Source organism: Puma concolor, chromosome A2 (genome assembly GCF_028749965.1).
Source record: "Puma concolor isolate L17-30 chromosome A2, mPumCon1.1.hap2, whole genome shotgun sequence".
In the NCBI taxonomy this organism is placed as follows: Eukaryota; Metazoa; Chordata; class Mammalia; order Carnivora; family Felidae; genus Puma; species Puma concolor.
Genome location: NC_141668.1, coordinates 6,074,969 through 6,088,716, shown reverse-complemented (window position 1 = coordinate 6,088,716; position 13,748 = coordinate 6,074,969). Strand labels below are relative to the sequence as shown.

Here is a 13,748-nt window from a genome sequence, read left to right as displayed (position 1 = left end):
GGGCGCGCGGCCCTGGGTCCCATCCTCTGGTCCCACCGGCCCCCTGAGGGACAGGCTCTGGGTCAGAGGAAGAGCTCGGGCAGGTGGGCAGGGGGCGTTTCAGAAAGATGTGGGGACCACACATTTCCTCAGAGCCAGCGCCTACTACACCTTTTCTCCCTAGAACCTTCCTCCGTCCCACCCCACTGCTGCCTAAGAGTCCTCACCACCCCCGACACACTTTTGCAGAATAATCAAACCCTAGAGCACCGGGGACCTCGGAGGGTGGCTGGTCCAACCTCTCCTCGCTTTACACGTAAGGAAACTGAGGCCTAGAGACCGGAGGGGGCTGTGTAAGATCACACAGAGACTTAGTACCGAGTGAGGCGAGGACCAGGGGCTGCCGACAGCCACACTTGGTTTTTTCTTTTTCCAGACTTAGTGGAGACCCCCCTTTCTCCTGGCTCTTTTTCTTTTCCTATTGTTCTCTCTTAACAACCCCCCCCCCCCACCCAGGAGGAAGAGAGCTGGGGAGCCAGGACAGGAAATGACAGGAGATGAAGGCCTGGGTGGGGTCAGAGGACAAGGACCCGGGACACGAGCAGAGAAGGCTATGAGTGGGCGAGGACTGAGGACCAGGAGGGGTGCGGCGTGAGGGGGAGCCTGGGCACAGGCAGGGGGCACAGAGCAGGGGCGGGAAGCATGGAGATGGACAGAGAGAGCTGCTCCCCAAGCCGTGTGGGCGTTTATGTCTCTGCCCCCGGCCCTCCACCTGCGGGCACCGCCCAGCCCCCTTGCCAAGCCCGGGCGCCCTGGCCTCAGCCATCATTTTCTTTTCTTCTCCTTTGCCAGCTTGGCCTCCTCAGCATCCTGGTCCTTGCTGAGTTTTAGCCTCTTCTTGCCCAGTGGGGTCTTGAAGTACCAATCCTGGGTGGGAGGAAGAGGGGGAGGGTAAGTGCAGCGGATCCACCCCTGCTGACCTGCCTCCTGACCTTGCCCTTCCCTAGCCACAGACGTGTCCTCAGCAGCCTTTTCTCCTCTCTTCCCGGAGTCAGGCATCCTGCTGGAGTCCTGGTTTCCCTTGTTCACCCCCCCAACACTCCGGGCCACAGGGTCCACCACTGCCGGGGGCGAGCCCTCTGTCCTGTCCTCCCACGGCCATCCTGCCACCCCGGGGCACCGGTGGGCACTGATGAGGTGGAGAAAGTGAGTGTCACCTGGTGCCAGGGCCAACCAAGGGCTCTTAACACACAGGTGGCACTTTCAGGCTCCTGCCCTTGAGGAAACCGGGTGAGCGGGTCCTGGCCATGTTTCCGTCCCTGAGATTTCTTGTTCCCTGCCCAGCTCAACTCCATGGGGGAGCAGAGGGAAGGATCTAAGGGGTGCTGTGGGCCTGGGGCTTCAGGGGGCTGACCCCCTGGTTGTGCTGGCCCGAGACCCTCCCTCCTCCCCCTCCCTGCTCCCCCCACCCCTAAAACCTCACCTTCAGGGACTCCTCCTCTTCCCGGTACACCGGCTCCAGCTTCGCCAGATGCCCCAGGAACTCCGAGGCCACCAGGGGCCTCTTTGACAACTGTAGGACCCGCCGCTCGGTCAGCACTGATTGGACGGCTTGGTGAATGTGGCCGGGTGTGTACCCATCAGATACCTTGGCCAGGGCACTGATGTCCAGGCCCTGGGTCACGTGGACTCTGTGGGCCTCTATCATCTGCCTCCAGAGCACTGCAGACATTGGGGGAGGACACAGGGCAGGGAGAGGCAGTGAGTACCTCTGCCTGCATTCGGAACCGGGCTTCTGGAGAGCAGCTCTCTGTTCATCGCTGCCTCCCCTCCCAGGAACGTGAGACTCATCGTCTCCACTTAACACGAGGAAATGAGACGCTGAGGACTTAAGTGGCCGGCCCAGGACCTCGGAGCTGGGCCAGGGCCCGGGCCACTGGGCTGCTTGTCCAGCTGCCCTTCCAGGACATCTGGCCATGGAGGCGAGGTCTCAGAACAGCTGTGGGGATGGGAAGAAGGGCGAGGATGCTTTGGCGGGGGCGGGGGCGGGGGGGGGGGGTGGGCCTGGATCCCTTGTCTGGCCTGTCTCCACGTCACAGGACCTCACCGTAGCGAGAAGCATAATCGGGCCGCGGCACGAGGAGGATCCGTTCGTAGGTCCGGCACAGCCCCTGCATCTCCGCCAGCTGCGGCTGGTTGGTGGTCCCGATCAGCATCACACGGTCTCCCGGGTGCAGCAGTCGCAGGGCCTTGGCGAGATCCTTCTTTATTCGCTTGGGTTCCATCTGCTCGGGGTGAGAGGCCAAGGTGGGGGGGTAAGGGGAGGGGGTTGAGACCTGGTGACTTCTAGGGGCTTCTGAGTTCTCTCAGAGGACACGCCCACATTCAGCCTCACATGGGCCCCGGGAGGCGGCCAGGAGAGGCTCTCAGTCCTGCTTTAAGGATCAGGACAAGGCAGCGGGAGGACAGGGAACCTGTCCAAGGCCGCACGGTGAGCGAGGTCTGGCGCTGACGTGAACAAGCCCGGGACCGCCAGCCTTGCCTGTGGCTCACGCGGCCACCCGGCTCCCCGCACCTCCTTCTCTTCTTTTGGGACCTTCTTATAGAAGTTCTTCTCGGCATTCCCGATCCAGATAACAGAGGGCTGTAAGAGTTGAGCCACCTGGACAGGTCAGGGAGTAAAAACCTGACGTCAGATGTCCCTGGGCAAGGGTCACCTACCTCCCCATCTGGACCAAGAGGGGGTCGGGGCTGGCCTTGAGTCTCCAGCCCCCACTTCCCACGCACTGCCTGCCCCCCCCCGCCCCCCGTCTCGGCCTGTTGCACTGTCCATCACAGCTCAGTGCGAACACAGCTCTCCCGCCGCTGCCACCCCAGGGCTTCAGGTATCCGAAAGCTCCTAGCAGGGGGTGGGAGGGAAACCTCACCGGCTCCTGAAGCCACACCAAGTGGGCAGACGGGTGGCCTCCTAAGCATAAAGCCCACCCCGCCGTGTCGGCGCGGCCTGAGAACAAGAAACGCCCAAGTCGGGGGACCCAGACCTTAAAGACCATATGCACTATCATCTGCGCCCCGGTCTTGCCAGGATATTTGCCCTGCAGGTTGTCAGGTGACAGGTCAAACAGGTTGGCACCGGTTTCTGTGCACACGGCCTTGACCAACATCTTCTTCCCCGTGCCAGAGGGGCCCACCAGGAGGATGGAACGGATGAGGGGAGCCATGGAGTGTATATCTGGGGAGCCTGAAGGAGGAAACAGGGGCCAGAGGCTGGCGGTAGACCGGCAGGGGGGTGGGGGTGGAGCCACTGGGTAAGGTGAGGCCAGAGGCCGCAGGCTGGGTGGGGTGAAGTTCAGATCCTGGCTGCATTGCCTTCCCGGGGTTTCTGAGCCCTTGGCGGGCTCGCTGAGAGAGGCAGCCGGGATGGCCGCCAATGGCCTGCGGGGTCAGGAGGGGGCCTTCTACCCCCGATGCCCACCCCCCCCCCCCCCCGCCTCGACGCCCTTTCTGTTTTCTGTACCGTCTCTTCCTACTTCTGGATTACGAAGGGGTGGAACTAAAGGGCACGTGACCCACCACTTCAGAAGGATCCTGGTCTTCCGGGAACGGGACAGACTATGGGAAATCACTTGGGGTCGGCTAAGGGGCCGGAAAAGTGGTCTCCTCGGTAGGTCAAGGGCCCGCATGACTTCTGGGGTGGCCCCATCTGGGTGCGGCCTCCAGCATGGGTCCACGGCACGGGGGACATGCCCACCTCAGCCCCCCTAACCTGCACCCAGTCTCCCCCTCGAGCCACCTGCCAGCATTGGCTCTTCCCTCTCCGCAGGGCATCTCACCAAGCCGAAGGACCGCGTACAAGGCCACGTTCTGTCGTATGTCAAACAGGGAAGGCATAGGCAACTTGTTTGCCAAACTCAGCGTGGATCCAAGATAGAGGTAGTCCCCTGGGGGCGGGGCGGGGGGAGGGACAGGCAGCCACCTGGTGAGTGGCACCCACCGGGGCGTTGCCGAGAGCCACTTGTGGAGAAGGCTCGCTGCACAGGGTGGTAGCTGGCTGTGGGAAAGGCCGTGGCCCGGGAGGAGGCGCTGGGGAGGGGTCTCACCAATGTAGTCTTTCAAGGCCACAGTCTGACTCTTCCTTAGGAAGCCAGAGACCACAAGCTCTTCAAACAGAGAGTCCAGGGTCCTGCAGAGGACAGCACAGAGGGGCCCTCGAGGACAAAGGGAAGTGGAGACAGAGACGAGTGGGAGGTGCTACAGGCTCGAGGAAACAGGTGGCAGGGGCCTCGCACCCCATAGCTAGGCTCAAAGATACCCACGGTGTCACTGGCCAGCCGGCACACGAAGGAACAGCACCAACCCGCTGGCCCAGAAGGCAGCCGGCCCACAGCGGGCGCTCTGGGGGTTGAGTGGGGTGCGAGGAGGCCCAGGGCCCTCGGAGACACTCCCTCCATCAGCCTGCTCACGGCCCAAAGTTCCATCACCCGAAACCCAGTGGTCTGGGCGACATATCACCGTCTTCCTAGAAACCACACTGAAGACGTACACACTCCCGTAGGCACTAGGGCGGCTGACATCAATGTACCTGAGACTCATTTCACCCAAGACGTGAGTAGACAGGGGCCACTGACAAGGTAGAGGCCGGGGGCAGGTGGCTTTGGCAGGGACACAGTTGACTACAGCAAAGGTGGGAGGGAGGACCGGGAAGGAGGGAGCGCCGAGGACACTCTTCCACTCACACCTGCCTCTGCGCCATCCTGTTCAAAGCACTTTCTCATGCTTCTATTTGATCCTCACGGCTATCCCGTGAGTTTGGCAGGGCAGGTACTTGGTCGGGGAGGACAGGGAGCCAGAGAGGTTAAGTGACTTTCTCTAGGTCCCGCAGCAACAGAACCAGGCCCGGAAGTCAGACCTGTCCTGCACCGGGGCTTCCCCCCCGCCCCTCCCTCCCCCACAGTAAGGGTCTGCTACCTGTTTGGGGTCAGATCTTTTTCCTTCTTCTTCCCAGTTTTCTTCCCGGTCTTTGTCTGGTTGGAAACAAGCACACAGGCAATTGTCCTCTGTTCCTTGCCTCCCCCGCTGTGTGCGTGTCCTCGTCTTAGCCCTCAGTCTTGCCTTCGGAGCCTTCAAGGCTCTCTCCTCCTCCCTGTCCACAGCCAGGCGCAGGTTCTTCAACTCTTGACGCATCAACTCATCCACCTGGGCGACAGCAGGGAGTGTGGGGGGTGGGGGGGGTGGGCAGCGAGGGGCTGCAGAGGACGGGTGGGAGGGCCGCACCGAGACAGGGGCGGAGAGGAGGAGGGCTGCCTCAGAGAAGAACGAGACTGGCCCCTGGAAGTCAGCTCGGGTGGCCACCCACAACCTTCCTACACACTCTTCTGGAACCTTCAGGCCTTGCGTCCCTCCCCCTGCCCCTGCCCCTGTCCCCGTACAGGTCCGCACCCAATCCTAACCCACATCCTGCTTACACGGGAGCCTTGCTCTCCAATGGGGAGAAGCTCCAGGATGCAGTCAACTGGCTTTCAGTTCAAGCCCCAGACCCACCCTTCAAAGTCTGTGTGACTTGAGCGGTTGCATGTTTCCCGACGTCAGGAAAATCATGGCGCCTACCTCAGGGGTGTCAGAAAGATCACAGTATCCACATGGCAGGAACCCTTTAAGGGCTGATGGGCATGCCGGTGGGCGAGACCCCAGCTCAGAGCCCCTGCCATTCCCCCTCCCACCCCAGTCTGCATCTGCACCCCAGGGAGAGAGGGGCTGGAGAGACAGAGAGACACAGAGGACGGTAGGACCGAGAGGGACCAAGGTGGAGCTAGAAGGATACAGAAAAGGCGGCGCACAGAGGTTGCTACAGAAGAGGGGCAGGGGCAGGCTGGAGGACGGAGGAGGGCTGAGGGGAAGCGCATGAAGCATCCGGGGGCCCCGGTGGGGACACAGAGGAGGCCTGCAGGGAGGCCCCGAGCCCGTCCGCTCACCTGTATCCGGATCTCCTGCTCCACTTCCTTCCTCTTCTCCACCCGGAGCATCTCGGGGTCAAAACTCTGATTGGGGTGTACGCTCTCATGCCGGCTCCTCCAGACAGCTGACCATGGAGAGACGGACAGAGGAATGACGTTCAGAGTCCCGGGGCACGCACATGCTCCGGCACGCATGCACGCATCGGCTCGCGCCTTCGCACTCGCGCACACTTGGCCAGAAACCTGCCCCCGGCTGGGACCTCCGTCCTCACGGGGCTGTCTGGCACCTGCTGCTACCCGGACCACAGAGGCCTGATCCCAAGGCCTCAGGATGCGGATCCAAAGTCATAAGGCATCGCCCACACCCCACACTTCTGTCCCCCTTCGGCATTCTCCCCTCGGCCTACGCCGTTGCACCCCACACTGCCGCCTCATGGCCCACACAGCGTATGTCCACTTTCCCCAGGACCAAGGGTCACCCCAAGACCCTGACAAGGCCTAGACACTCCTCCGCAGCCCCTTCCCCTCTTACTTATATACTCCTCGTGTGCGGCATTAATCACAGGTATAAATTTGGATGGTGAGACTTTCAGTATTGCGTCTGCTTCCTAGAATAGAAACATCCTTTTATCTTGACCCCCCCCCCCACCAAGATCTCTGGCCCTTATTCCCCTCAGACCAGCTTCTCACCAGGAGCTCCCTCAGACTCCCTTCCCCCTGCCCACTTGGTCCACACTTCCGGGAGGTGTCTTACCCCCTTCCTGGTTTTTGTTTCCTTCCCTTTCTTCTTCCTCTCTTTTTTCTCCTTTTCTTTTTCCTTATTTTTCTCTTGGTCCTTTTTTTTGCTCTCCTGGACCTGCGCCTCCAGTTCCATTTTCAGCTGTGATCAGTGACGGAAGAGGTTTCAGAGAAGACCAAGGGATTCGACGGGAGCAAAAGATCCCGGGCCGGAGACGGGGGTAGACGAGGGTCACGGGTGGGGGCCAGATAGCTGAGAGTCCAGAGATCTCACTGGGGTCCAGGGAAAAAGGCGCACCAGGTGAACAGGTGTTCTGATCCGAGCTGCTGCTCTTTCCTGGCCCATGGAGGCCGGGAGCCACAAAAGTCTCAGCAGACATATCTTCTCTCCCTGGCCAGAGATGCCTTCTCCAGACACAGGCACCCGCTCTCCACCACGCAGTCTTGCTAGCTACCTATATTTCCTCCAGCCACGTCTGCCCTCACTGAGGCTGACCTTTCCCCCCGCCCCACCGCCTACTCAGTTTTCACTCAGTAGGCTCTATAACTTCAGACCCCCGCTACCACAAAAAGTCTCCTGTCCCCACTTATAGGGTACCTGTTCTGGAGTCTTGTCTGCAAAGATCAGGTAGGATCCACCCAAAGACTCATCTGGATAATCAGGGAATCGACCAGTAAGGGCACTAAGTGAACATAAAATGGTCAGAGAGATGGACAGGTGAGTGGATGGACAGATGGATGGATGGGTGGATAGATGGATGGATAGATGGGTGGATGGACAGTGGTTGGGTGGGTGGATGGATGGATGGATGGACGGACAGTGGATGGGTGGGTGGGTGGGTGAGTAGAAAAGAGTGGGTGAATGGACGGGTAGTTAAACAGAGGGAACGATGAGGAAAGAGAAAGGACTAGGGGGATAGAGAACAAGAGGGAAGGAACAGAGAGGTACAGATTAGAAAGGAGAGGTTCCTCAGGGGGCTTCCATGGTTGCTTTCCCCATATGGTTGTGGCATTTTCTCTTCCATCGGGGGAAATGAGAAGTCATGTGTAGAGATGGTCTTGTAGCTTGGGGGCCCCAGGTTGAAGTCAGGTGTGTACGCAGCGAGTGAGGGGGATGGGAGCGAGTGGAGAAAAGGGATCCGCCTGGACTAGAGCACAGAGCAGGTGTGGGGACGCTGTGCGGAGCAGGGAAAGAGGGATTGGTTGGGTCAGCTGAGGCTGGGGACACTGACCGGCACTCAATAAACCACTGTCGGATTTGCTCCTTCAGTTTCTCCTTTATGTCAGGTCCCTCTGTCTCTCTGAGAGAATCATGAGTCTTCACCATCGCCAGCTGGAGCTCCTCCTCCTTCTCTATCTGGCAGAGCCTCCGGACATCGTCCCTGAGGCCAGCTTGGAACATGATACCCAAGCTTTCCACCTTGTTAGGCGAAGGGAGCTGGCGAAGAGGAGAAGAGGCCCAGGGTGTCAGGAGTGGGAGGTGGGGGTGGGGGCCAGCCCCTGGCCTCAGGCACACACACCTGCCCCCCTCGCTCCCCAGCACACCCGCACACGTGAGGCCTTGCATACACGCCCACACGGAACAACGGGCAGGCCTGCAGCAGGAGAAATTGTGTTTAGAGCCAAAACTCGCCTGTGTAAATTACTCTGATAATGAGTTCGCTAGATGCATCTGGGCCGGCCCCCCTGCCCGCTCCCCCCCCCACAGCACACCCTCCCCTGTGAGCCTCCGGCCCCAGCCCCCACCCACACCCCCGCCCCAGCGGCCCATGTTGGCAGCCGCTCTCGCAGCCACTTTCCCGCCTCATTGGCTCCCAAATGTATTTTAAATATCACTCTGCGCAGAGACAATTACTGAAAACGCTGAGCTCACACTGTTGATGGGCCCGGGCGGCCAGGCTCATTCCTCACCCACCACCATGCCATGCCCCCCACCTCCCCCCAAGGCCTGACCCTGGCCTCCCCTCTGCCCGCTCTTGCCTCCCGGGGGCCCTGCTCTCCAAACCCTCAAGTCTGACCTCCACTCCCCTGCGGTGCCCTCTGGACCCTCCCTCCTTCCGAAGCCCCCAAGCCTCCGGGAAGAGCCACCCCAGGCTTTGTCTCTGATCCCTTTGGGGCCCCGGCCCCTCCCCGACTCCCTTTATCAGGAGGCCTTCACAGCCTCTGCACATTGCAAAGCCCACTCTCAGGAAGCCTCACCCCCACCGGGGCCTTCCTTTCCTAAGTCAGCAGAGACTAGCCCGATGCAAGATCCATCAGAGAGCAGAGGCCTCTCAAGGAGTGGGGCCTGCTCACCCTGCCTGTCCACACACGCTGGGGGCTGCCCCTGTAACCACCCACACTGCCCCACCGGGCACACCCTTTCCCATGTACACGGGTAACACTCAGCACTAGTCCCTGCATAGCAGAGGAGAAGCCAGTCTGGGCCCCCGCAGAACAAGTGGGGGAGGCTGTGGCCCGAAACACTGTGCTGTGGAAGGGATGTGGCCCCCATCCCAACTTGGCCCTCACGGTTCTCCCAGAGGCTGCAAGAGCCTGGGGCGGGGAGGGAGGCGATGCTCCCACTAGCCTTGTGGCCTCCTCCCTCTGCTGGGGCCACTGGCGCAGCCTCTCCTTCCAGCCTCTCCTTCCAGCCTCTCCTTCCAGCCAGGGGCGCGAACGCGAGGTCCAGGATGCTCCGTGCTGCTATCGCTCACCCCGCCCCACATTTGAGACCCTTCCACGGGTTTTGGAGAGGGAAAGGTGGCAAGGGACCCGGCTCGTTGGTGGCTTTCTGTTCCTTTGGCCTCTTTCGCAAGCCCTGAAGGATCCCTTAACCAGGGTCCGCAAGGCCTAAACCCCTCCACCCATGCCAACCACAGTCCTGAGTGGAGGGAGGTGTGTGGGCGGTGAGGGTCTCTGCAGGGCTGCACTCTGACAAAAAAATAAGGGAGGGAACCCCACGCACCGGCCCACCTCGTGCTCTGGCCTGTGGCCGTGGCGAGGGGGACACTTACCATGCCGATGAACTCCATCTCGGTTCGCCAGTCCTGCTGAGTGCGTTTCCTCTGCAGGTAACCCTTCCACACCTGGGGGGGACACAGGGGCCCAGACACTCCCACGCTGCATTTCTGCAGGGACGTGGCTCGTGCCATCAGCCTCCAGGGGGAAGCACCAGCCACTCCCAAGGAAAAGTCTGGTTGGGGAGCTTGGGGGTAGGAGGTGGGTGAAGACTGCTGGGGAGGACACCTCCCAGGGCGGCCCGCAGGCAAGCAGGGGCTGCCCAGAACATGGTGGGGCTGGTGTGCACCCACACAGTCCAGCCCCAAGCTTTTGCTCCCCCGGGGCCCCGAGGAATTCCCTCCTTCTCAGTCCCGCCCTCTAATCTGCCGTGTATCTCTTGACACGGACCTCAAAGGCCACCTTCTCCAGGAAGCACCCCCCGCTCTACCTCTCTGGATTCCCACAGGATTTGGAATACCTACTTGATTCCCCCCCAGGCACATAGACATCAGCGCTGTAAGGACTGTGGAGCTCCCCTGATTAATTACTACATTTTTGACACAAGGAAACTGAGGCTAGAGACAGGATGTGGCCTCTCTCGGGTCCAAGAGCCCATGAGGGCCGAGCTGAGACAGGACCAGGTTTCCTGACTCCTTGCCCAGGGCTCTTCTCCCAGGCCTCCAGCTGCTTGCTCACAGAGCCGAGGATAGCCCAGTACTTGGGGGGGGGGGGGGGGCGGGCACACTGGGCAGGGGGGAGGCAGCCTGTGCTTCACTTACTATGGATCCTTCTCCCCTAATTTTTTGTTTAATGTTTATTTATTTTTCAAGGAGAGAGAGAGAATGTGTGAGTGGGGGAAGGGCAGAGAGAGAGAGGGAGACACAGAATCCGAAGCAGGCTCCGGGCTCAGAGCTGTCAGCACAGAGCCGGAGGCGGGGCTCGAGCCCACAAACCGCGAGATCATGACCTGAGCCGAAATTGGATGGATGCCCAACCGACTGAGCCACCCAGGCGCCCCCTTCTCCCCTAATTTTAACGATCCTTCTGTTTCTGGGGCTTTTATGATATCCCACTACGAGTCCTTTGGGGGACAGAGGTGTAGAATAAATAATAAACAAACAAGATACACACTTATTGACTGATTAGGTCCCTAGTTTTAGGATCTAGCCGCGGGGCAACAGAATCCAAGCTCCTGCACCTCTGCCCTCGGCTGGTGAGCCAGGCAGTCTTCCTGGAAGAGGGGACTCTACCCGGACCTTCCTCCTGGGTGCTGGGGGATTACCTTCTGAATGGTGACAGCTGCTTGGTCCTGACTGAACTTGTGCCAACCTTCCTCTCGAATCTTCCGATCCCGCTCCTCCTCTTTCCGAATTTCTCGCATGAAGATGGCTCGGAGCCGGCCTTGCCTGGCCCGCTCAGCCCTTTGCAGAAGGATTATGGCCTCGGTCCGGCGCAGTTCTGGAAAACGCTGGCCAGAACATAGGCAAAGGCTCAGGGGGAGATGAGAGAGGGCTTGTATTCAGGCTGGCAGCTGGGAGACTGTTCGCCAAACGGCATGCTGGGGACGTGATCCTCCCAGGGCACATAAGTGCCCCAGTCCTGTCCTCTATCTTGGTGTGAGAAGGCTTCAAGGAGCACAAGAGCGTCCTTGAAACAGGCCAGGGATTACCCAAAGAGCACTCGGAGGCGGCGGCTATAGGGCAGGGGATGTCCTCTCTGTGTCCTGGAGGATGGCATCTCTCTCCTGGGAGCGGGGTAGGAGGGGAATCTGGGAGGGTGTCTCCCTGATTTACCTCCCTGGAGGTCACTGGCCCCATTCTCGACAGGATCTCTGCCAGCATCAGCTCCCGCTCCTTCAGAATGCTGGACTGCTCCAGCAGGAAGTATCTGGGGATTGGAACCTCCAGGTCTGCCTTTGGGGCGATAGCGGGGGAAGGAGGGTCAGGAATCAAAACCCAGGCCATCTGGCCGATCGTTCCCACTTTCAGCTGCTTACACCGACCCTGGTGATGCTCTCCTTCATCCTAGAGCCCTGGGGTGGGAGATTTATGGGTCATGGGCAGGTCCCCCACCCGGAAGGTCATGCCTCTATCCCCCTGCTCCACGGTGTAACCAGAGCTGAGTTCTGGAGGGTCACGATAGGTGATGGGTAGTGGTTCCAATTCTGGCCGTGCGTCAGAATCGCCTGAGGGGCTTGTTCAAAGGCTCAAGCCGATCAGTGGGTTTGAGCTGTGGTCGGAGATTCTGCATTTCTAACAAACGCCTAGGTGATGCCGCTGTGGCTGCTTCCAAGGACCACACTTGGAGAAGCAAGCCGGCAGGGGATTCTCTTCGCCGATCCCCTGTGGCTGGTGGGTATTCCCGGCCTCACGGGGCCTCCGGCCTGACTCTTCTAGCCACCCCCTAGCTACTTAGTAGCGCGCACGCCCTCTCGCTGAAACCCTTCTCCCGATCAAACCCCAACCCGCTGATCTGCCCCACCCTCCTTCCGGGGCAGGGGTCCCAACCCCAGGGCTGTTCCGCGGCGGGTCGCGCTCCGGCCCCGCCCCGCCCCCTCCAGCCCCAGGTGGGGGAGGCGGGGCTCGGCGCCGCCGGAGGCGGGCGCTGGAGTGGGCGTGGCCCGCGCACCGTGGTGAACTTCAGGTCGTGCAGCACGCGGTCCAGGCGGTGGTATTCGCTCAGGTCCGCGCGCACCAGGTCGTCCTTGAGCTCCAGCACGCGGCCGGCCACGCTGTCCAGCAGGCGCCGCAGCAGCCGCCGCTTCTGCGGCTGCACCATCTGGTCATGGAGGGTGTCGAACCGGCGCAGCAGCCCCAGGTAGTTCAGGTAGAGCGACGAGAGCCTGTCCTGGAACGACTGCCGTTCCCGGTCCGGCACGGGCTGGAGCAGGGGCTGCTCTTGGTCCAGCAGCTCCTGCAGGGCCACGTGGGAGGTGTCCCAGAGGCGTTGGTACGCTCTGGAGAGGAGGGGAGAGGAGGCAGCAGGCGTGGGGCGATCTGAGCCGTGGAAGAGTGGGGACAGTGGGGGGGGGGGGGGTAGGGGGAGGGGCGCTGCTGTGCCTTGTGAGGAGTGCGAACTCGGGTTCCAGAGGTTAAGGTTACCCATGGGGCCAAGGTGGAGTTCCGCGAAGGGAGGAGTCGCCGGGGGCAGTGAGGTGGTGATTACAGAGAACTCATGCCCAGGCTTAGAGAAGGTGTGAGATTGGGATCACCGGGAGGGAGTCCGCTGGGGGATAAGCAAGGTGCTCCCAGTAAGGAAGGGGCCTCTGGGAGTCTGCACTGGGTCCCTCCGGGGAGAGGGTGCGCCCCGCGGAGGCTGCAAGGGTCTAGAATGGTGGGTGGGAAGTGGGGGTGAGGGAAGAATGTGGAGAAGGTCTCTTCCCCTGATCCTGGAATAAGTAAACTGGTCCGAGGAAAGGCTGAAGAGGGAAAGCTGACCACAGGCCGGAGCAGCCAGGGGTTGCCGTGTGAATGTCCCAGGGGCCCGGCCAGGGCTGGCCCAGCACAGAAAGCCCCTCTCCCCAGCATCCCTCCTCCCGGCCCACCTGCCCCAGCCTGACGGGACCAGGCGAGGCCCTTCGTTCTTTGCTTTCCCAGCCCTGGGTGCTCCACGCCTCCTCACTCACCCCTCAGACATGGTGCCCACTTCTCACACCGCCCTTGGTGAGCTGCTCATGCCATCCACACAACCTGTGGCTCCACCTTGACTCCACCCCACCCCGAAGGCTGGAACAGCCCGGTTTTAAGAGTTCTGTCCCATTGTCCCAATGTTCTAAGGCTGTGAGGGGAGGGGACAGCAGGTGCAGGGCTGGGGACGCTTAGGATGTTCTCGTCGCAAGCCTTGGAAGGCTAGAGCAGAGCGTGGGGTCAGCTGTGGCTACTTGTGAGACTCAAATAAAAGGGTGGTCACGATTTGAAGTCACCCCGTGAGCTGTGTGAGGCTCTGGCATTCATTTTTCCAGCTGCACTTCTCAGCTGGAGGAAGCCTGTATTCCTGAAGTCAGAGCCAGTGGTCCGTGTGAACTATGCCAGTGGAAAGATGGACATTAGAAGGAGTAGGTGAGACTCGGTGGTCTTTGGGGGCTCACTTTGAGCC

General features: G+C 60.8%; 1 protein-coding gene across 1 annotated transcript; it reads right to left on the bottom strand.

Annotated features, from left to right (window-relative positions):
- Positions 1-699: 699 nt before the first annotated feature.
- DRC11L (dynein regulatory complex subunit 11 like) lies at positions 700-13,370 on the bottom strand. Its single transcript, XM_086686239.1, has 19 exons — positions 13,279-13,370; positions 12,282-12,609; positions 11,447-11,566; positions 10,936-11,121; positions 9,668-9,739; positions 7,904-8,109; positions 7,270-7,354; positions 6,688-6,813; positions 6,466-6,541; positions 5,952-6,058; positions 5,092-5,175; positions 4,948-5,003; positions 4,080-4,162; positions 3,813-3,920; positions 3,021-3,220; positions 2,555-2,641; positions 2,087-2,264; positions 1,463-1,701; positions 700-906 (listed from the first exon to the last, which is right to left on the bottom strand). The coding sequence occupies exons 1-19, from the start codon at positions 13,287-13,289 to the stop codon at positions 805-807; spliced, it is 2,454 nt and encodes an 817-aa protein (XP_086542365.1). The 5' UTR covers positions 13,290-13,370; the 3' UTR covers positions 700-804.
- Between the last annotated feature and the right edge of the window lie 378 nt (positions 13,371-13,748).